Source organism: Megalobrama amblycephala, linkage group LG8 (assembly GCF_018812025.1).
Source record: "Megalobrama amblycephala isolate DHTTF-2021 linkage group LG8, ASM1881202v1, whole genome shotgun sequence".
Classification (NCBI taxonomy): domain Eukaryota; kingdom Metazoa; phylum Chordata; class Actinopteri; order Cypriniformes; family Xenocyprididae; genus Megalobrama; species Megalobrama amblycephala.
Genome location: NC_063051.1, coordinates 12,171,676 through 12,194,605, shown reverse-complemented (window position 1 = coordinate 12,194,605; position 22,930 = coordinate 12,171,676). Strand labels below are relative to the sequence as shown.

General features: G+C 35.9%; 1 protein-coding gene across 2 annotated transcripts; it reads right to left on the bottom strand.

The window, feature by feature from the left end:
• Positions 1-78: 78 nt before the first annotated feature.
• Positions 79-22,420, bottom strand: b4galnt1b (beta-1,4-N-acetyl-galactosaminyl transferase 1b). Of its 2 annotated transcripts, none has more exons than XM_048199313.1 (12): positions 22,206-22,420; positions 15,290-15,418; positions 14,832-15,054; positions 13,402-13,578; positions 12,342-12,448; positions 11,165-11,202; positions 10,896-11,076; positions 10,680-10,778; positions 8,504-8,691; positions 8,118-8,258; positions 6,729-6,966; positions 79-3,465 (listed from the first exon to the last, which is right to left on the bottom strand). In XM_048199313.1, exons 3-12 carry the CDS (start codon positions 15,044-15,046, stop codon positions 3,251-3,253), a joined length of 1,599 nt encoding a protein of 532 aa, XP_048055270.1. In that variant the 5' UTR covers positions 15,047-15,054; positions 15,290-15,418; positions 22,206-22,420; the 3' UTR covers positions 79-3,250. The 2 variants fall into 2 exon arrangements, with proteins under 2 accessions (XP_048055270.1, XP_048055271.1); XM_048199314.1 differs by having other exon boundaries at positions 15,290-15,415.
• Between the last annotated feature and the right edge of the window lie 510 nt (positions 22,421-22,930).

Below are 22,930 nucleotides of genomic sequence, written 5' to 3'. Positions count from 1 at the left end.
GTCTACTACAGTATATTCTAACTTTACTCACCATACAAGGTTTACACAGTTCTTCAGGAAGACAGAAGACATGACAAATGTTATCACCAAAGCCTTTATCTCATTCCATTCAACAACAAATGCGTTTTCTGACATTTACAAAAAAGAAAGAAAAAGAAAGAAAAAACATTGTTCTTATCCCCTTTTTTATATTTCAGGGAATTTGCATACTACATTGTTCTTTTAAAAAATTATCAATAGGCAGCCACACTTTTTGGGGGGACAGAGAATTAGATTTGTATTAGAGATACAAAACACCAACAGAAATTAGGAGTCATGCAGACACAGTGAGAAAATCATTGCAGTGACGTGAGAAGGAAGCAGGGAATTAAAAATAGTAATCAAAATGTCGATCTCATCATTTCATACACAGCCAGAGTATCAGATATTCAGCTTCTTACTTCTGTTCAAGCTCCCATCCCCTTAAGCTTATCAGAAACTAACCGTAAGAATCAAGTAGCCTTAAATCAATGCTTCTGCATGCTCCATTTTTGACCTTACGCTCATGCTTACACCTGGATATGCAGGGCATATTAATGGAAGCATTCTCCAAACGGCGTCATAGCAGCTCTATACTTAGTATTGCAGGACTGCATCCTCAACTTGTCTTTTTTAGGACTGAAATAAGCTCAATGACTGGTAGAGAGTGATAAAGTACAATTTAAAACAATTTTAGGTCACTTTATTTTAAGGTGTCCTTGTTACAGTGTAATTATACATTTAAGTAGAGTAGCATTAATTAACTACACGTACTTACTATAGGGTTAGGGTTAAGATTAGGATTGGGTTTAAGGTTAACTGCATGTTAATTATGCATTATAGTTACAACTATAGTAACTACATGTAATGTGTAACAAGAACACTAAAATAAAGTGTTACTGAACTTTATACATTTTTCTGTGTTTTGAGGGGGTGTCACATGGCATTCAAGATATAAAACAAGTGCACAAGAGTTTTCAATTTCATTTTACACCATTGCATGTTGTATTCAACCTGTGTATTCATTAAACTCCATTACGTATTTAACCTCTGAGCGCTATCATTTTCTTCACCTCTTTTAAGGCTTTTTGGACTGCCATGCATGTATTTACTCCTGCATGGCACCATTTTTAGACAGGATGTAACAGAAAAGGAACTATCACACACACTCGCACAGAAATGTATAATCATAATGTTAAATGTAATTTGAAGAATTTGTGGTTCAGTGGATAATGCGGCAAACAGTCATTAGGGCCTCATGCTGTTCATGAGCAACAATGTAAAGCCCACTCGATGTAGTTTTAAAACGCGTATCTCTCTCTCACACACGCAGAAAAACAAACAATATACAAATAAACACAACTTCAATTATGCTATACATTGGATTAGACAGCAATTACACCAGATTCTCACATGCTTTTACTCTACAGAATGTGGCTGCATACGGTCAAGGTAAATTATTATGTTTTTAATTTCCTTATCAAATATACAGTACTAGTCAAAGGTTTGGACAAACTGTTTCTCGTGATCTCAAGGCTTTATTTTGGATGAGAAATATATACAAAGCCTAAGTCTTTACAAAATGTAATTTTTTAATTAAATTATTGGGCAGATTTTTGGATACTTGAAGCTAAAATGTAAAAAATTTGATTAATTTTTTTGGGGCTCAATGTTTTTATCACAAAAATTAAAATGTAGAAAATAATACTAATAAAGAATGAGTTTTGTCCAAATTTTTGACTGTTACTGTAGATAAAAATTGAATAACCATTTTATTTTATACATCTGTATTATACATCTGCACAGATGTACAAATTTATTATTTGTACATCTGTGCTATTTACTCTATTAATATTGCTTTTTTTTGGGTTTTATTAAGTTTAGTTGTCTCAGCCATTCTGCATAGCAAAAGCAACCGACTGGACATCCCCCCCCCCACCCCCCCCCCCCACCCCAAAAAAAAAAAAAAAAACTGGCTTTGGTTGAAATCCAGCTCAAACACAATAAAAATGCAATCATAGTAAGTGCCTTTGGACTATATGCTCATGATGGGTGATTGATAACTAAATTTATAAAAGGTGGCATTGGACTTCACATTACTGCTTCACATCTGGCTGATATTTAAACCAGGCTGCATGCTTCAGTACAATGGGACAAAATCTAAAAAAGACCCCAGAATCAAGGAAATAAAAACGTACAAAAAATAAATAAACCATACCGGGACAGTGATTCAGCCTTTGGCACAGTCACTCTTTAGAACAGAAAAATATCAAATTCAGAAGGTTTTACTGATACACAATGAATCACTCCTCCATCTCTCGCTGAGAAATCTGACAGAGTGTGTATGGGGGAGGGAGAGAGAGATAATGAGAGTGATATGTTGGATTGTCTGTGGTTTTAGCTTGCTAATGATGTTCAGTCTGTTCCTTCTTTCCGTTATGCTGAGGGTCTGGTCTCTCCAATTGAAGTCCATTTGTTTTAGTGCAAACGTACAGAGAGACGACCCTCAATAAAACAGACACACATACACAGGTACACACACGATTAATGCCAGACAGGGAGCTGATGTGACATTCCCTGCGAATGTCCCAAAGAAAGTGTCTCCCTTGAACTGGATTTAAAAATTCTAAAAGTCACAGTTCAAATGTTTACCTCCACAGTTTTCTCTTCGTTCTTCGGTTTCAAAAGAAATTTTCTGTACTCTCGTCGGTTAAAGGACTAGTTCGTTCAAAACTAAAATATTCTGTCATAATTTACTTACTCCCGTGTCATTTTGGGGCTTGGAAGTCTCTTTTATGGTTTGAACCAACATCCGCGTCAGTAAATTATGACAGAATTTTCATTTTTGGGCTAACTATAACTTTAAATGTGATACTGAAACATGATTGGCTGAAGAGAAAAAAGACGGCTGTGCATAATTTACGGAATGGTTTGATCTGTATCTAAAGAATTCTTCTGAACAAAAATAAAGCTAAAGAAAGGAGACACAAAAATACGACATCTTCAGGTATCAAAAAAATGTTGATCAGCCATCACTGCACGTCTCATCCGTCAGTCATGTTTGATCACATTAGGACCTTTTCCAAAAGAACTCCCTTTTACTCACATGGGACCGTATACAGTATACACAGCACACCTCTGGTGACTTCACGGGCCCCTTTAGCTACTCGGGGAGAGAGTGTTCGTTTGAGGGAGGATGAGAGAAAGGGAAGGAGGCATTGTCAGAGTGGGTTCAGTTGTGTGTTAGACACTGGAAGCGGTTTTTGAAGTACAAGAGGCCATTTTTGGTGTGTGTCGCATCAGATGAAGCAGGAGGGTAACGGAACTTCGCGTAAGTTTTGTCGCTTTCCGACTGGCCCCACGGGAGCTTGATCTTAGTGGCGTGGTTCACGATGACATCATCACACGACCCAACGTGCAGGGAGCCGAGCCCATCAATAAAAAACTCTGCAAAACAAATTATGGAAAAGAGAAAATTAATTTTGTCTCTGTGAACCATGGTGTTCTTTTGTGTCTGTGTGACTAATTTCTTTAGTCTACAATTATGATGAAAATTGCTGTTTAATTGCTGTTTACATTGCTGTTTAATGTTTGAAACATGCAGGATTTATAGTATATTTACTACCATTCAAAAGTTTGGGGCCAGTAAGATTTTTTTTTAAGTTTTGTCTCTTCTGCTGACCAAAACTGCATTTATTTGATCAAAAATACAGTAAAAACAGTAATATTGTAAATTTTTATATATATATATATATATAATATATATATATATAATTTCTTTTTTTTTTTTCCCCACAAGTTCGCCTGCCCATTCAGTCTGAATGGTTAATGTTAAAACAAACTTGGCTTGCTCGAGTTCCGAGTTAAACCCCCCATAACAACTGCATAGAGGGAGAATAAGAGAAATAGAGGAGGAAATGGAGAGGAGGAGGGATGCTGGAAGAATTGTCGCTGGGATGACGCAGTGACTGCTGCTTATATATGTTCGTAATGATGACTGACAGGACTGAATGTTTAGGCTCCTCCCGAACCTACGTTTGGAACTATATATACAGTGGGTACGGAAAGTATTCAGACCCCCTTAAATTTTTCACTCTTTGTTATATTGCAGCCATTTGCTAAAATCATTTAAGTTCATTTTTTTCCTCATTAATGTACACACAGCACCCCATATTGACAGAAAAACACAGAATTGTTGACATTTTGCAGATTTATTAAAAAAGAAAAACTGAAATATCACATGGTCCTAAGTATTCAGACCCTTTGCTGTGACACTCATATATTTAACTCAGGTGCTGTCCATTTCTTCTGATCATCCTTGAGATGGTTCTACACCTTCATTTGAGTCCAGCTGTGTTTGATTATACTGATTGGACTTGATTAGGAAAGCCACACACCTGTCTATATAAGACCTTACAGCTCACAGTGCATGTCAGAGCAAATGAGAATCATGAGGTCAAAGAAACTGCCTGAAGAGCTCAGAGACAGAATTGTGGCAAGGCACAGATCTGGCCAAGGTTACAAAAAAAATTCTGCTGCACTTAAGGTTCCTAAGAGCACAGTGGCCTCCATAATCCTTAAATGGAAGACGTTTGGGGCAACCAGAACCCTTCCTAGAGCTGAGCTATCGGGGGAGAAGAGCCTTGGTGAGAGAGGTAAAGAAGAACCCAAAGATCACTGTGGCTGAGCTCCAGAGATGCAGTCGGGAGATGGGAGAAAGTTGTAGAAAGTCAACCATCACTGCAGCCCTCCACCAGTCGGGGCTTTATGGTAGAGTGGCCCGACAGAAGCCTCTCCTCAGTGCAAGACACATGAAAGCCTGCATGGAGTTTGCCAAGATGGTGAGAAATAAGATTCTCTGGTCTGATGAGACCAAGATAGAACTTTTTGGCCTTAATTCTAAGCGGTATGTGTGGAGAAAACCAGGCACTGCTCATCACCTGTCCAATACAGTCCCAACAGTGAAGCATGGTGGTGGCAGCATCATGCTGTGGGGCTGTTTTTCAGCTGCAGGGACAGGACGACTGGTTGCAATCGAGGGAAAGATGAATGCGGCCAAGTACAGGGATATCCTGGACGAAAACCTTCTCCAGAGTGCTCAGGACCTCAGACTGGGCCGAAGGTTTACCTTCCAACAAGACAATGACCCTAAGCACACAGCTAAAATAACGAAGGAGTGGCTTCACAACAACTCTGTGACTGTTCTTGAATGGCCCAGCCAGAGCCCTGACTTAAACCCAATTGAGCATCTCTGGAGAGACCTAAAAATGGCTGTCCACCAACATTTACCATCCAACCTGACAGAACTGGAGAGGATCTGCAAGGAGGAATGGCAGAGGATCCCCAAATCCAGGTGTGAAAAACTTGTTGCATCTTTCCCAAAAAGACTCATGGCTGTATTATATCAAAAGGGTGCTTCTACTAAATACTGAGCAAAGGGTCTGAATACTTAAGACCATGTGATATTTCAGTTTTTCTTTTTTAATAAATCTGCAAAAATGTCAAAAATTTAAATGATTTTAGCAAATGGCTGCAATATAGCAAAGAGTGAAAAATTTAAGGGGGTCTGAATACTTTCCATACCCACTGTATATATATATATATATATATATATATATATATATATATATATATATATATATATATATATATATATATGTGGGTCAATGACGTGACGGGTCATTTTTTTGTCCAAAGGCCTTAATAATAATAAAAAACAATGTATGTAACAAAGTATGTAAGGTACTACAACTAAACCTCTTTTAATGAATCCGAAAGGTTTTAATTATATTTTGCTACATATATTTTTTGGAACATGTCAAAAGTTCATTCAGTTTAACTGTCCAAACCGTCCATTTCATTTGTGATTAAAATATCTTAAAATGTAATAAATGTATATATTTTTTATTCTGGCATGATGTGAATGAAATTAATTTCATTTATGTAATTTGGAGTAACCAATATAAAGGGACCATTTTGGATCAAGTCATGCAGTCAATATCATGTGACAGGATGTGACATCATTCAGACAACTGCCAAGGACCACATGGTCATGAAGCAAATTAAGTAACTAACTCTCTCTTTTAACTATTTGAAAAATTCACATTTTTTTACTTGCTCATACGCATATCCCCAAGCATCAGGACATTCGGTACAGTTCAGTGTTCAGTGTCACATGATCCTTCAGAAATCATTCTTATATGCTGATTTGATGCTAAAGAAACATTTCTTATCATTATCAATGTTGAAAACAATTGTGCTAATACATAATATTTTTGTAGATACCATAATGCATTTTTTTAGGATTCTCTGATGAATAGAAAGTTCAACAGTATTTATTTATCTGTTGTAACATTATAAGTGCCATTACTGTCACTTTTGATCAATTTAATGCATTCTTGAATAAAAGTATTAATTTCTTTAAAATAAAATAAAAATCATATTGACCCTAAACTTGTGTAAATAAATGCACTAATAATTTGATAATGTAAAAAGTAATCTTCTGTGGATCTCAAAATGAATTATATTTTCATACTGTACATTATGATTCACATGTATAACATAACATGAAAACAATTATTAGCTCATCGGTATCTGCCAGAACTTAATATCAGTTCATCCCTAATTTATATTTATAAATTTTGCTGTAAAATATACACCACAATCCTAGAACCACCTAGTTGTGTGTTTGCACTCCATTGAAAACTCACCCAGATGAGCAACACGGGCTAGCCGGGGGTCAAAGCCAACCTGCTGCACTTTATCTGTCCTGGCAAGAAAGAAATTGATGACTCCATCAGTGACCACGCAATGAGGAAACCCCTGGATGATATGATGGAAGCCTCTCCGCATGTGCAGACAGTCCCCGTCTTCCTCTCCAGCCTCAATTGAGATTGTCTGCCTGTAGGTGGCAGTGTAGCCTGTAGCTTCACGCACTGCGCCTCCGACCTAAAAACACACAGCAACCAAACACTAAAAACAATGCAGGGATGATAAATCGAAGTGGAGGACACTATTTAGTACAGAGTATCTCTTTCAGAGTATCTCTTCTCTTTATAAAAGTGGATGAGCTTCTCTCCTTCTCCAGGGCATGTCTTCAGCTGGGTGGTTGTGCACACAGAAGACTCATTCACTGGAAAGGTCACATAGATGACCCATTCCAGAGCAATAATCTGCCCTAGATCTGCTCCTGCCTAAAGCATAATGCAAACTGTATTTATGTCAGATGACATACTCAGTTGAATGAACTATATAAAAAAATGGGAAGAACACTTTTTTTTTTTTCAAAAATCCATTCTCAGAGGGAAATTCCACTAAGCAAAACATCTGCACCTAACAACTCTGTGAGATGAAAAAACAATCGTGAGGTTATGAGTGTGTCTACTCCTACACCACTTGAGATTTTTAATTAGCAGAGACTGAGGCTGTTGCTGTGGATATTGTGAGGTGAGATGGTACCATCTTGATTAAAGGTTTAACTGGGGACTCTGCCAGTTCCAAAGGTGTAAGTTCCTCACCACAAGAGGGAGCAGAAGAAGGAATACTTTGCTCCCTGTGCAATTGAAAAAGTCCTCAAGGGGTTTTTAAGCCATTGATGTGCACCTGAGGCACCAAACACATACGATGTCTCTGCAATGGCTCTTCACTAGATAAAACGGGATTGTAAGTGTATTTATTTAGTTTATCTGACAAATAACATTTAAAGGATTAGTCCACTTTAAAATAAAAAATTCCTGATAATTTACTCACCCCCATGTCATCCGAAATGTTCATGTCCTTCTTTCTTCAGTCGAAAAGAAATTAAGGTTTTTGATGGAAACATTCCAGGATTATTCTCCTTATAGGACTTCAATTGGCCCAGGTCAAAATTACAGTTTCAGTGCAGCTTAAAAAGGGCTTTAAACGATACCAGGCGAGGAATAAGGGTTTTATCTAGCGAAACGATCGGTCATTTTCTAAAAAAAATAAAAAATTATAAACGTTTTAACCACAGACGCTCGTCTTGAACTAGCTCGCTTCTTCTTCTTCTCTCTCTCTCTCTCTCTCTCTCTCTCTCTCTCTCTATATATATATATATATATATTTGAATGTTTTCTCACCAGGTCAAGTGTGGTTTTCTCCAGCACATCCACCAGCTTCTCTAGCTTTGTGTTGGCAGTGAAGATAAAGTCATCATCCACCCACAGCACATACTTGGTTGTGACCTGTGACACGGCCAGATTACGACCAGCAAACCAGCCCTGAGACATAGACATACATATCAGATCCAATCATACTGCATGCAAACACTCTTTTTTAAAACTGTTAAAAACAAGCCAGTTTGGGTCATTTTAGCAACCCCAGCGCTGGGTCAAAAAGGAACAAACCCAAATTGGATCAAATCAACCCAACTTTCTCACCCAACAGTCTCAACCCAGTGTTTGGGTTTAAAAAATAACCCAGCATTTTTTTTCGAGCAATATATAAACTCAAGGAAGTTACCTACCTTTCCAAAGGGCATGATGTAGTGTTCAATATATGGGCCTGACACAGTTTTCGGGTGTTCGCTGTCATCTGCTATCACTATTGTAACAGTTGGATAGTACTGTCGTATGCTGTCAATTAAATCCTGGAGCTTGTCATAGCGCAGGAAGGTTTTGGTTGCTATGGTCACAAGAGCGCTGATGTTGTACTCTTTGAACAGGGAAAGGTAAATGTGAGGGATTTAGTTACTATACCAGTACACTAAAATCACAGAATGAAACAAGTGAATCAAGTGTATATCTAATGACACCTCTAATAACTGTTTTCTATTTTAATATATTTTAAAATGTAATTTATTCCTGTGATAGTCATTATTCCAGTCTTCAGTGTCACATGATCCTTCAGAAATCATTCTAATATGCTGATTTGGTGCTCAAGAAACATTTCTTCTTATTGTCAATGTTGAAAGCAGTTGTGCTGCTTAATATTTTTGTGAAAAGAATGATTCATTTATCTGTTGATTTTTCTATCTTTGTTGAATAGAAAGTTCAGAAGACCAGCATTTAATTTAAAATAGATTTTTTTTTTTTTTTTTTTTGTAACAATGTAAAAGACTTTACTGTCACTTTTGATTAATTTAATGCATCCTTGCTGTATAAAATTATTAATTTACTGACTGTTTTGTATGGTAGTGTAGTTAACCAAGTTTGAACTTTTTATGACTAATAATTTGAAGTTTAATTTAATGTAATTTATAGTCAGTTTTAATGTCTCTAAGAAGGACAAATACTCCATTATAGAATGAATCTTCAGATTAATACATCTTGGAGATGTATAGACCACTTTGGAGCAGACGTCACAATGACGTCACTTGCAGCTGCGCGCGCATACTGGTTGCAGAAAAATAGCGGTAGCAATTGAAGGAAAATGTGCAAAATCCACAGAATAAGAGAAAAATGTTTTGTTGTGCCTCTGGATGTTGGAATCGGAATGCAAAAAATATAGTCTTCATTTTTAAAGAAAACCATCCTTGAAAACGTCCTTTGAAGATAAACAGAGACGTTTCACAGACTGGACTGATGACACCTGCAAGGATTAGTCTACTATTAAAGCAGGAATTTGATGTAAACAGTAAGTCTACATAATATTCACATATGTAGTTCAGAGGACAGACATACATAGCAGTTACAGCATGAAATAATTATAATTAAAATAATTTAAACCTACAATATTTTACATAGATAACTTTTAAACATAATAATTTTTATTTCACAATTCTGACTTTTTTTTTCTTGCATTTGCGTGTTTATTACTCCCAGTTCGGACTTTATAACTCGCAATTGTGAGTTTATTTCACAATTCTGAGGGGGAAAAAGTCAGAATTGCGGGATAAATTGCAATTCAGAAAAGACAGAATAACGAGTATATCTCACAATTCTGTTTTTCTTTGTAAGAAATGTGAGATGTAAACTCAGATTTGCGAGAAATAAAAGTCAGAATTGTGAGATATAAACTCAAAATTAACTTTTTTTATTCTTTTATTTCGTGGCTTCCATAGACTTCTACTGCTCAACTGTCATTTTCTGCAACCAGCTAGGCTCCGCCCACAAAAAACGTCATCGCTGTTTGCAAACACCAAATTGGTCTATAACTAACATGTAAAACTGTAAATGGTCATGTAAAATATAATATAATATTTTGCATCTCAAAGCATATCTGCACAGGCTGTGAGTTACCAGATTGACTATGGCTTGATTTTGCTCATGAATATTACAGTAATGCATTTTCTTTGTTTGGGAAATTCAGGAAGATTACCTAGCAACATCAGGATGACCTAATTAATATTCATGATATAGGCCATTATCATGTTGTGATGCCACAAAAAGTTATTTCAGTATTACTTACATACTAGTGTATTTATTTTAGCTTATATTTTTATATTTGTTACGTGGATGTATGTTCATTTTTATCAGTTGTAGTTTTTTAAACATTTCTATTTAGCTTTAATTTATTTTTCATTTGTCTTAGTTTTTTAGTACTTAAACTTATACTTAATTTCAGTTAGTTGCCAATGCAACATTTCTAATTTCCGTTTAAGTTTTTCATCTTATATTTTATTGTATTTCAGCTTTATTTAAATTAAACAGAAACTATTTTAGTAATAGTAAAACTAAATAGTTTTAGTTCGATGTATTCACCTTTATCTGCATCAGAGCCTGTGTTGTAGAGTTTGGGTGTTACTCCATGACGAATCTTGATGGTGAAAAGAGCCTGATGTCCTTCTGTGTCTAACTGCACTGAATCATAAGCACAGGAAAACTACATATGAAATAAAGATGATCCAGTCCTGAGTTTACATGTACATTTTGGGATGCATTTTTTTTTTTTACAGGAACTACCCAGAAGCTGCATACCTGTGTCAGCTGTGCTTGGGTGGAACAACGTGTTAGTATATGTGATAAACTGGAGCTGTCGATTCAGACTGGACAAAAGGCCACTGTTCAGTGTCATGTGCATCTCGCCATCACCCCTGACCTTTACACCCTCCACATCTGCTGCCACATTAAACGTGCCCAGAGATGCTGAAAAGTTCAGCTACAGGGAAGGACAAAAACTGAGTATTCAGCGAGCATCCACAACACATGGGCACAGGGAACAGACATAAATTGTTCATATCACTTACAGTATAGAAATCTCTGGGCACCTCTTTTAAGGACAAACCTGAAACACATTACAGCCATGCATTGTTACTGTCAAGCCTCTATAAAAATCCACTAAACTACCCTCCATTACAGACACAGTGCATTCAGTAATCTAGTAATATGCTTTTTTCTTTTCACTTCACTTCAGTCTGGAAAAGACCAAGCCATTTTCTAATTCATTTTGGTGTGAATTATCCCTTTAATGTTGGTGTTAACAGTCATTACACTTAGGGCTGCACGATATGTCATAATTATCGAAATATTGATATGCATATCACAACGGCTTGCGATAACGGCATGAATACTCCAAAAGATTACAATGTTTTAGGTCGACGCAGACTGGACACATGACTGTTACATACGTGTGTCATGCTTAATGTTATTAAATACAATAAGCAAAGTACTCACACGCACAGAAAGCTGCCTCTCGGACAGCATGTGATCCCGAATTCAGTTATCTTCCGCAGCTTATATGGTCAAATACACACAAAATTATGTTAAAATGTCCATCATGGTGAGTATTCATGTAAACACAGTAAGTTATGTCTTATGTGGACTAAACACTTCAGAAAAAAGTGTGTGTATATTGGATCCGTACAGCTCGTAAAGTGACAGCAGCCTAATAAACCTGTCTGTGTGCTTAATGTTAATCAAACAACAAAAGACAAAGAGAAAATCACTCACTGCTCTTGAATGAACAACTTTTGTAGTTTTAATGAGAATCAGTATATATTTAATTCATACAGTGAAGACTAAGCAGTGTTTTATTTTTACATTTAATTATTCAATTAAAGTCTAAAGTATACACACACTTATTTACTTACTTACGTTTTATGTAATGCTACAGTAAAACACTGCTGTTCACTTTCAGAAGCTGTAGAGATGCTCTTACAAAAAGAATGTGAAACATGTATTTTGATTATATCAGTTTCCATTTTTAAATATATTTAAATATAATTTAAATTTATTTTACACACTTAAAGCATTATTGTATTGCATATCGAATATCACATTATTTAACGAGTTATCGCATTTTGCCTTTTTCTTCAGTATCGTGCAACCCTAAAAATTTATTAATAAAATGCTTCACAATATTCTCATCACATCTCTTCAGTCATGTGGCAATATTCATCTAACTAGACACAAAAAGAGTTATACCTGGTATAAGGATAGTTTTAAGTGGCCGAACTTCCACACCCTGTGTTGGGTACTGCAGGGGGTTGTTAGCTTCAGCTACAATCAGCAGATCAGCAGGGGTCTGCGACCTAAAAACAGCAGATTTATTATCATTAACTAAAATTAAAACCAGTGACGAAACATTTTATTACTTGAAATAAAATAAACACTAACAGAAATTAAATAATATATCAAAAAGCTTTTTCAAAAAACTAATTTTATTTCAGCTAGTTGCCAAGACAACATTTCTCATTTTCATTTAGTTTAAGCTAAAGTACTAAAATAACTAAAAGTAATACTTAATAAATACTATGTAGACATGTATTACATGTTCCCTTGTTTTGTGTTACTTGTTTTTGTTATTTGGACTTTTATTTTGAAGTGTATTTTCTGTTCCCAGTGTTTACGTCCTGTGTGTAATGTAGTTTTACTTTGTTTCTATAGTCAAGTCAAGTCACCTTTATTTTTATAGCACTTTATACAATACAGATTGTTTCAAAGCAGCTTGTTTGTTGCCATAGTCATTGATTACCCACACCTTTTTCTTGTTTGCCTCTTGATACTCTTGTTTTTATCCCAGTGTTTCCTTTGGTCAGTGTCTGGTGTTGTTCATTGTGGTTGTATTGTGTGCGTTGTTTTCAGTACTTTTGGTATTTTGTTAATATAGTTCTGTTTTGCTCTTGGATCCTATTCACCATCTTTTCTGAAGCATCCCATGTAACAGTATTTTTTTTTTTTTAATCAAATAAAAACTACTAATAATGACAATTAAAAATTAGTAAATCAATAAAATTACTAAATTAAATAAAAAAAACTGAAAAAATAAAAATAAAATCTAATTCAAAATATTAAAACTATAACAGTATATCAATTATGCTAAAATGATACATATGTGTATACAGAAAAATATAACTTTATTTATTAAAACTTGAATAACTATTGTCTTAAAAATGTCCCAAGTTCAGACATTCTGACATTCTATTTGATAAAATATGGATATATAAACCAAACATTGACACTGGCATAAAATGATTAAATGTACCTCATTTGGAAGCTCTGATACTCTTTGGCTCGCCGTTTCTTCATCTCATGGAGCTGGGAGGCCTGGAAGGCAGTGTGCAGGGGATGGGCAGACACTCTAGGGAACAGCAGCTGAGCAAAGGGCAGGTTGACCCCTCGCCTCTCTCCTTCACAAACACACCCGTTGCGAGCCAAAAGCCTTGCAGAAGAGGAGAAGAGTTATCACAAGATCATTCTGTCACTGAGTTTTTGACCTGAAGAAAGATGTTTTCATCCTCCTGAGGTGACAGTAGATAATATGGCCTCTATGTGTGTGTGTGTGTGTGTGTGTGTGTGTGTATGTACACACACACACACACACATATATATATATATATATATATATATATATATATATATATATATATATATATATATACAGTCAAACCAAAAATTTATTCAGACACCTTGAATATTTCATTCATTAATACATTTTTTTCACTATAGTTTAAAAAAATGGTAATAAACTGTGTCAGAAAAAACTTATCTTAATTATGTCAGATAACACTTAAGACAAAACATGGTCAGGTCAAAGTGTCTGAATAATTTTTGGTTCCTAATTTGTATCAATTTTACTGGTAGTCCATTGTATGAAGAATTTTTGGGTATAATATGTCACAGTTTACTTTATTTTGCTATCTTCACTTACATAAATGAACTATAGTGTCCTGCACCCACTAGTAAAATTATACCAAAAATATCAAAAATGTCTGAATAATTTTTGGTTTGACATATACATACATATATATGTATATGATAAGATATAAGATAAGTTGTAGATTTCAGAACAACTTTAATTTGTAGCACATACAATTTAAAAGTTTGTGGTCAGCAGTTTGGAAAGAACTTAATTCTTTTATTAATCAATGACACATTAAATTGATCAAAAATGAGAGTAAAAACATTTATAAAAAAAGATTTCTGTTTCAAATAAATGCTGTTCATTTGGACTTTCTATTTATCAAAACATCCTGAAAAAAATTGTATAAAGGTTTCCACAAAAATATTATGATTTTTTTAAGATTATTAAGATATTAAGATACTGAAGGATCATGTGACACTGAAAACAGATTAATACAGTTATGGCTGCTGAAAATTGAGCTTTGCCATCACAGGAAAAAATATTATTAATAATATCAATGTCTATAAATTTAAAAGATATTAAAATAAAAAACTGTAAACTTTTAATTTGAATAAAATTTATCAATATTGCTGTTTTACTCTATTTTTGATCAAATAAATGCAGCCTTGGAGAGCATAAGAAAAAAAAAGGATAAAAAACTTCTCTACCAACCCCAAACTTTTGAATGGTAGTGTATATCAGAAAAGTCAGTAGTGGAAAAAGGTGTTGAAGCAAAAGGTTTTCTGACCAGTCTCCCTTCCTTGAACTGATCTTTGTGAAGCTGAACTAACCTGGCCACACTCTCCCTCACACGGTAAGGGATGGTACTAGCACTGGGATCCGGTTCAGGAAGTCTCTCCTCCAGTAACCGTTCAGCTCCAGGACCCAGCCTGTACCGGACATCCACAGTGCTGTAGACCCGCGTTGGCCAGGAATGTAGCACAGCCAAAACCAGCACCACTGATGCTACCAGAGCTAACAGCACAGTCTTACGTAGGGAACGCATGCTACAAGCTGCAACACAAACAGAAACACATAGTGTTAAAACTTCATTCAGTGTAATTAAATTAAATTATACAGAAATGGTTGGGGTTCTTCATGTGAAACTTCAGCGTTCTCTTTATTCAAATAATGAAGCATTCACTTCAATTCAATTTTCTAATTAGCTTCCATTTGATTTCCCTTCACTTAATAACAATGGGGGGAAAGCACTTCAGTAATTCCTTGTAACACTTCATAATATACTCACTCTATCCAATCAGAACGAGAGGTACTGCAAGTTGCCATTACTGCTCCTAAAGGTCCATAGTACCGATTGGCTCAATTTTGATGTGATTGACAGTAGCTGATGAGGCTGATGGAGGGCACTCTCCATCTGCTGAGGTAGAAAAAACCTTAGTCATGTCAGTTGAAGTGCATTCATTTACACATGTATTTATTACTGTACATAAAAAGTTACAACTACTCATTCGCTTTATTCAAAGTCTTCTAAAGGCAATGAATACACTTTGTATGAGGCACAGGGCCAAATGTCAGGCTTTATCACAGGGAAAATAACAGAATCTTACACAATAGTACACATTATTAAAGATAATTTTACAGAACATTCAGCAAATGTAAAACAAACATAATATTTGTTTACATTGAAGCAATATTTTTGGGGAACTTTGTGGTCACCATGCTACAGCTAAGACAACTAAAATAGTCTTAACCTACAGTGCTGGGTAAATTACATTCCAACTGCAATCTGTTACTGATTACAAATTACATGATGTTTTTAGTAATGTAATCTATTAGATTACACATTTTAGGTAATGTACTTTGACTACTTTTTTACTACCATATTGATATAAAAAAACAAAGAGAAAGAATATATATTCCATTTTTTGTTATCTATATCATGAAATGCATTAAACATTACATTATGCAGGGGTTTCCCAAACTGAGGTTCATAAAAGAACTGCAGGGGAAAAGCTAATAATTCATTAAAATATAAATAACATAAAAGAATGGTCAAAATATGTCTGCCATAATGTCAAATTAAAATAACTAAATAAATTTAAAATAAAAATGAAACACTTGTACACTAAATATATATATATTTTATTTGTTTACCTCCTTGTCATTACCAACATCACTGAACTGAAGGACTTTGTGAATACAAGCAGAAGGATTTTTTAAAAATTTAAAACAGAAAAAAAAGAATTAGGGAGAATCACTAAATTTGGCTGATCTCATGAACTGATCTCAATTTGTTGACGTAAAACACGTGATGACATCAAACTTTAGCGCCGCAGCCACCTGTCATGTTCTAGAGAAATATAATGTGGAGGAACATTGGCTAAAGGATTTAATACAAGGAACCTGATTCGCTGCCTATGTCATCTGCTATCGTTGTCTGAGGCGGGGCTCAGGCATGTCCTCCACACACACACACACACACACACACACACACACACAGAGCAGACAGTGTATTTGGCTGATACACACACACAGAGCAGATTGTTATCAGCTGATCATGATGACAAGAAATCGGTAACTGGTAATGGCTGCAAAAATCCGGAGCATCCCTAATAAATTGTTTACTTCATTGTGTGAATGATATGTAATCATGTAATCTAAAGTTATGAGCACTTTAAAATGTGTTATAATCTAATTACAAAAACTTCAGGTATATTAATTCACTTTTTCAATTATCTAGTTAATTTGACAGTTACTCTGAATGATACTGTTACACAATCAGTAGTAGATAGTGAATCAAAGCTTGCAGGCCTAGTAAGACAATGTGACAAAATCTCTCTGGGATTCTCATTTCTGTTTTCTAAAGCTTAATTCTAATCAGTAACTCCTATTATAAAATTGACAGTGGTAATCTAATCTACCAGTTCCTGGAACACATGATGGCAATGCTGTGAGCTGAGCTCAATGAGATTATTTGTGTAGTTTCAGATGGACATGTTTTATTTATAACAAGAACATTCTACCAAAACATGAAAGATTATTTCAATTTCTTTTATTATTACAACAAAGACATCTTTCTGTAACTGATAAGGCCTTTTCAATACTGTATTTTAAAGGGGACCTATAATGCCCCTTTTACAAGATGTAATATAAGTCTCTGGTGTCCCCAGAATGTGTCTGTGAAATTCTAGCTCAAAATACCCCACAGATCATTTATGACAGCTTGTCAAATTTGCCCCTATTTTGTGTGAGCAAAAACAATGTCCCTTTAAATGCAAATGAGCTGCTGCTCCCGGTCCCCTTTCCAGAAGAGGGCGGAGCTTTAACAGCTCACGCTTCAGTTGCTCAACAACAACAAAGCTGGAGAATCTCACGCAGCCAAAATGACAGTTGTCATTTGATTCGAAACTCATTCAGGGGGTGACTCAGTCCAAATATCATAATATTCTCATTTCTGATCATAGCCATATTCCTATGGGTCTGTTTCAGACTCTTGTTTGTGGGAAACCTGTAAAGTTGTGTTAAGAGGTCATATTATTGCATATGAATCTTCGTTGAGGAGGGCTGAAATATGAATATAACTCTATTTTGAGCGATCAAGTTTCTAATTTGTCAATTATACTTAAACAGAAACAGTTTGAATTGCAAGACCAGGCAGATAAGCTTCTTGCCACGCAATTGAGGGGTGTGCAGGCCAGTAGGGCAATTCATCAAATAAAATCTCGGAATGGTACTTTATCAACACATGCTAAAGAAATTAATAACCTTTTTGCTGAATTTTATAAGCACCTTAATTCTTCCAGCTGCTCTGAGCTGAGCAATACAGGGCATCAGTTTCTTGAGTCGGTGGACTTTCCAAATCTTAATGAATGTGCCAAAGAGGAATTAGAGGAACCGTTTCTGTGAAATTTTGGAGGCAATTAACTCCTCTAACGGGAAAGCCTCAGGTCCTGATGGGTTTGGTGTGGAATTCTATAAGGCTAACGCAAATGCAACTGGTCCTTTGTTGCTTAGAATGGTAAATCATTCAATTGAAAAGAAAATATTTCTAGATTCTTTTTATGAGGCGCATTTCCCTTTTAAAGAAAAAAAGAGATGTTACAGAGCCCTCTAGTTACAGGCCAATAAGTCTCAACTGTGATTAAAAAGTGATTGCCAAGATTTTGGCCACGCGTTTAAATAAACATGTGGCCTCGTTAATTCACACAGATCAAACTGGCTTTGTCCCAGGAAGATTTTCTTTTTTTTAATTCACGTTGCCTGCTAAATATTTTGTATAGTAATCAGAGTAAGAGTTCCAAGGCAGCTGTTCTTTCTTTAGACGCTGAAAAGGCCTTCGACCCTATTGAATGGAGTTATATGTTTTCTGTCCTGGATCGGTTTGGCTTTGGTGAGAATTTTAAACTATTGATAAAAATGCTTTATTCTTCCCCCAAATCTGCAATACTTACTAATTCGGATAGGTCTTCTTTTTTGTGGTACACAACAGGGCTGTTGTTTAAGCCCACTGTTATTTGATTTAGCTTTAGAACCCCTGGCCATCCATCTTCATAATCATTCTGAGATCAGATGTATATCATACGGTCATACTGAGGTTAAGCTGTCCTTATATGCAGATGATCTGCTTTTATATTTGAGTGATCCTTCTTCTGCTTTGTCAGGTTTTTGGCTCTTTTTCTGTTTATTCTGTTAACTGGGAGAAGTTCTGTTAACTTCTGTCATTTTGCCATTCAACTGGGGCTTTAAAGCACATAGAATTTCTAAGGCCCATTTGCAGAAGCTGAAAGGGTTATGTGGTCTAGCGCTCCCTGTTTTCCGTCATTATTATTGGGCTGCTAATGCAAGAGCTAATGTTCTAGTGGATTAGTGATCAAGCTGCTGATAATTTGATGGATACACATCCAAAGTGGCTGTATATTGAGGCTAGGTCAGTTGTTGGATGCTCCCTTGCTGCTATTCTTTTTTTCTAATCCTGTATCTTTAAAGAAATTACAATGTAAGAATTTTGTTGTGCTTAATTCCATTAGAATTTTAAAACAAATGAAGACCGCGTTGAATATTATGTGTCCTTCTGTGCACCTGCCCATTTGCAATAATCAAAATTATTTGCCCGGCCTGTCGGATAAGGTATTTTCACTGTGGAGAGGCAAAGGACTACTGTCAAGGACTTTTATAGATGGAAAATTTGCCACCTTTGAACACTTGTATAAAACCTTTGATCTTTCCCAATTGCAATTTTTCCGATATTTACAAGTGTACCACTACATAAAACATTCTTTTACTGAATTTCAGGATTTGCCTAAGGATCATTATATGTATGATCTTTTGGGCCAACCTCCTGTGGACAAACATTTGGTGACACGATTTGTTTCTTTGTTTGTTTCTCATTCTGCAGTTTCTTCAGATCACCTCAAAGTAGCATGGGAAATGATACCAGAATTAATATCTCAAATGAGATTTGGGAAGAGGGACTGAAACTAATTCATACCTGCTCTATTAATGCCAGATTACAACTTGTACAGTTTAAAGTATTGCATAGGTTACACTATACCAAAACTAAACTCAGTAAAATTATCCTTCAGTTTCCCCATTATGTGATAGATGGCACTTTTTGGTTTTGCCTTGAGATTTCTGAGTTTTGGAAGAATATTTTTCGGTGGTATTCAAATGTTTTTAGAGAAAATATCAGTCCAGACTTTGAATTAGCTTTGCTTCTGTGTGTTCTGACCCTACACTAGCATTAACACATTCTCAGCAATTGTCTCTTATGTTCAGTATGGTTGTAGCTAAAAGGGTGGTTTTGATGGAGTGGAAGTCCACTTTACCGCCCAGTTTTCATAAATGGTTGGCAGAGATGGTTGCCGCCCTCAAGCACGAAAAGATTCGCTTTTCCAGGATCGATGCTTCTAAAAAATTTGATAAAATCTGGGGCCCCTTCCTTAGTTATCTTTTTAAGAGTTGAATTTGCTTGAGCATTCATGTAAATGGATAGCTTCACTGATGTATTTCTTCACTCCATGTTTTGTTTGCTTGATTACGTATGTTTTTGTTTAAGGTGTTTATTTTTTCATTGTATCTGGTGCCTGTTCGTGGGGGGGTGGTTCTCTTTTGTTTATTTCTTTTTTTTTTTTAGGTTTTTTTTGTGTATAGTATATTTTTGTATACATTGAGACTTTCATCTGTTTTATGTTTATATAAAAAACTGTTATAAATAAAATTATTAAAAAATATATATAATTTGCCAACATTTATTCGGACACACATAATGGGCCTAAGTAAATATAAAGTTTACTCTATTATTTTTCCAGTTCACCAGCCACTTACTTGCATATATTTTGGGAGAAACTGATGAATTCACCTGCTGTAAATCTGACTCTGCGAACTGCAGGGCAAACTAAGATCTAAACATCTCGCATTATAGATCAAGATAAAGATCATTTATAAAGGTTTTTATATGACAAAACACACTCACTTACACATATTTGTGAATCGGAATATCAGATAGTTGGTGATATGGTAAGCATGTTTGCAAATATTTTAAATAAAAAAGGAAATACAAAATAATAGCGATCCATCTGTCATTCAGTGTCATTGTGGCTGCGGTGTGTTACGTGACATGCATGATGCATCGCCATGGAAACAGTAAGTTCTAAAATAATGGTCGCCTTAAAAAAACTCACTCTGGGGGGTCAGCTAGAATATTTTAAACTCACGCTTGAAAGGGTTAATGGTTAGTGGATAAATTTATGTAGTTGCTGTGGAGTTGATTCAATTAATTGACTAGCATGTGCCGTCATGTTAAACTTTTGTGCAAATCCAGCACTGAATTGACCATTGTTTGTGAAGCAGTCCGGCGTAAAATGAAGGCATGGCAACAACACTCTACTACAACAACTCTTCCTCTTCTCTAAAGCAGCCCAACATCACCTTGCCCCCTTTGTTGCATGTTCTCTTGGGCAGGGTTTATGTAAACTTTGGAGTTTGTGATGTCACCAGCCTCATTGTAGTCCCTACCAGCAGTTTGTTGTAGTCCTTAAAAAGCAATTTCTGTCAAAGAAAATATCTCCCTTTGCATTGAACTTGAGCATTGCAACTCTGCAGATGTTGTTTATGCTCAAACAGCAACATTACATGCTAACTAAAGTTAAAAAAAGGACCATAATCAAGGACCCTTATGATACTGCATGAATTAAGCCAGTGATGACAAGCTTTGACAGATACATTTGCTGCATGAAGCTGAAATGCTGACAAAAATGCTTTTACAAATTATGGAGAATAATGCTTAATGGTCACAGTGGTGAGCATTGCCTTATTTCTATAAAATGCCCATGTCATTTCTTCTAGGGCTTGGGAAGAAGATAAACATTTAATCAACAATTATTTGTTCAGAGATAATAGTGTCTAGTTTTGAGTGTGTTTAGAAATATTTTAGCAAAGAGTGAAAAAAAAAGAAAAGAAAATTAAACTAGATTAGCATTGTAGACATTTGGAAATATTTTGAGGAGACAACTCAAAAGAAAAAAGAGAGGAAAAAATGAAAGAAAACATAGCATTGCGCAACTAACGCAGTAAATAACCATTCACTTGCATCTAAACAGCACTCCATCCACGGCTATGGAGAAAAACCATGCGCAGCCCCGTAGTATCGCCTATAAGCCCAATGGATGCGACTTCCCTCCTAATGATATTGATGTGGTATAGTCTATACAGCAGGCCAATGTGCGGTGATTCCCAGCCTACTGTATACTAGGTACATCTCACATAGGCCGAACAGCTGACAGCGTGCACCGTTCGCTTTAGATCAGTTCAAAGCCTTGGCAAATAGTCAATAGCCATTAAGGGGCATGATAACTGGCGTACTCATCATTTCCACAGCCCATTCTGCCGTCTTTACAGAAATACAGAGGTACCGAAAGCCCCTTGGCCTGTTGTCGCCATATGTCACAACAGCATCCACAGAAGATTCCATCAGGCAATGCAGAGCCATAATTCTATTAGAAATGTATCATGGAATCCGAATCCAATCTTTTCCATTCTAACACCAGGAAGTGAGTGCGAACAATTAATTAAGCGATGCTTATTCAATTGTATTAACTCAATAGTGCAGCAGAAACAAACAAATGTGTCGTAAACGACTGAAAATGATATCAGTGCTAATCACATCAGGGCGGAGGAGCGAGCAAACACGTTCAAATAAATCTTACCTGTAATGTCGCGCGACCAAGAGGGATCTCCTACCCTTAAAATACCCCCGGCGCGCTTGTCATGTGAACGCAAACAGCTGTTAAATGAAGAAAATCCGGTGGCATGGCATCCACCTCTGACACAGAATGGAGGAGAGAGGAGAGTCGTCGGGCTACCCCCTCTGCTAGAAGCGATGGAGGGCTGCAGCGCGGCGAAATGCGCTCAAATAAGGAGGGGAGGATGATGTAGCTGCACAACGTGCGATCACGCCTGCCTCTCACCACAAGAAGCGGATTTAGCTCCTAAATGCTTATCGATCGGAATGGATATCAATTATGCAGGAAAAAAAATATTGGTTACTGTATAACTAGATTACTGGTGAATATATTTTCACAAGTAGCCTAAATGAGCACATTATTCACTCACTTGATATAGCTCAATGAAATAAACTACCTTGTCTAAAAAAAAGGAATTAGAAAAAGTTGTTTTATACCTGGACATTTGTCACTGACGGTAGCTAAATATGCTCCATTGGGCAAAAGGCGTTAACAGCAAACAATAAAGCAACATAAAAGTATACTTTTAAATGTTTTTATAATGTGATACAGTCAGTTACTTATGCATAATAGGGTTCTGAGTGCACTGATGAATTTGACCACTGACGTGTTTACATGCATTATGATCATAATTGATATGATCATGAACATTAAGAATAGATAATGCATCCTTAATGGACAGACATCAT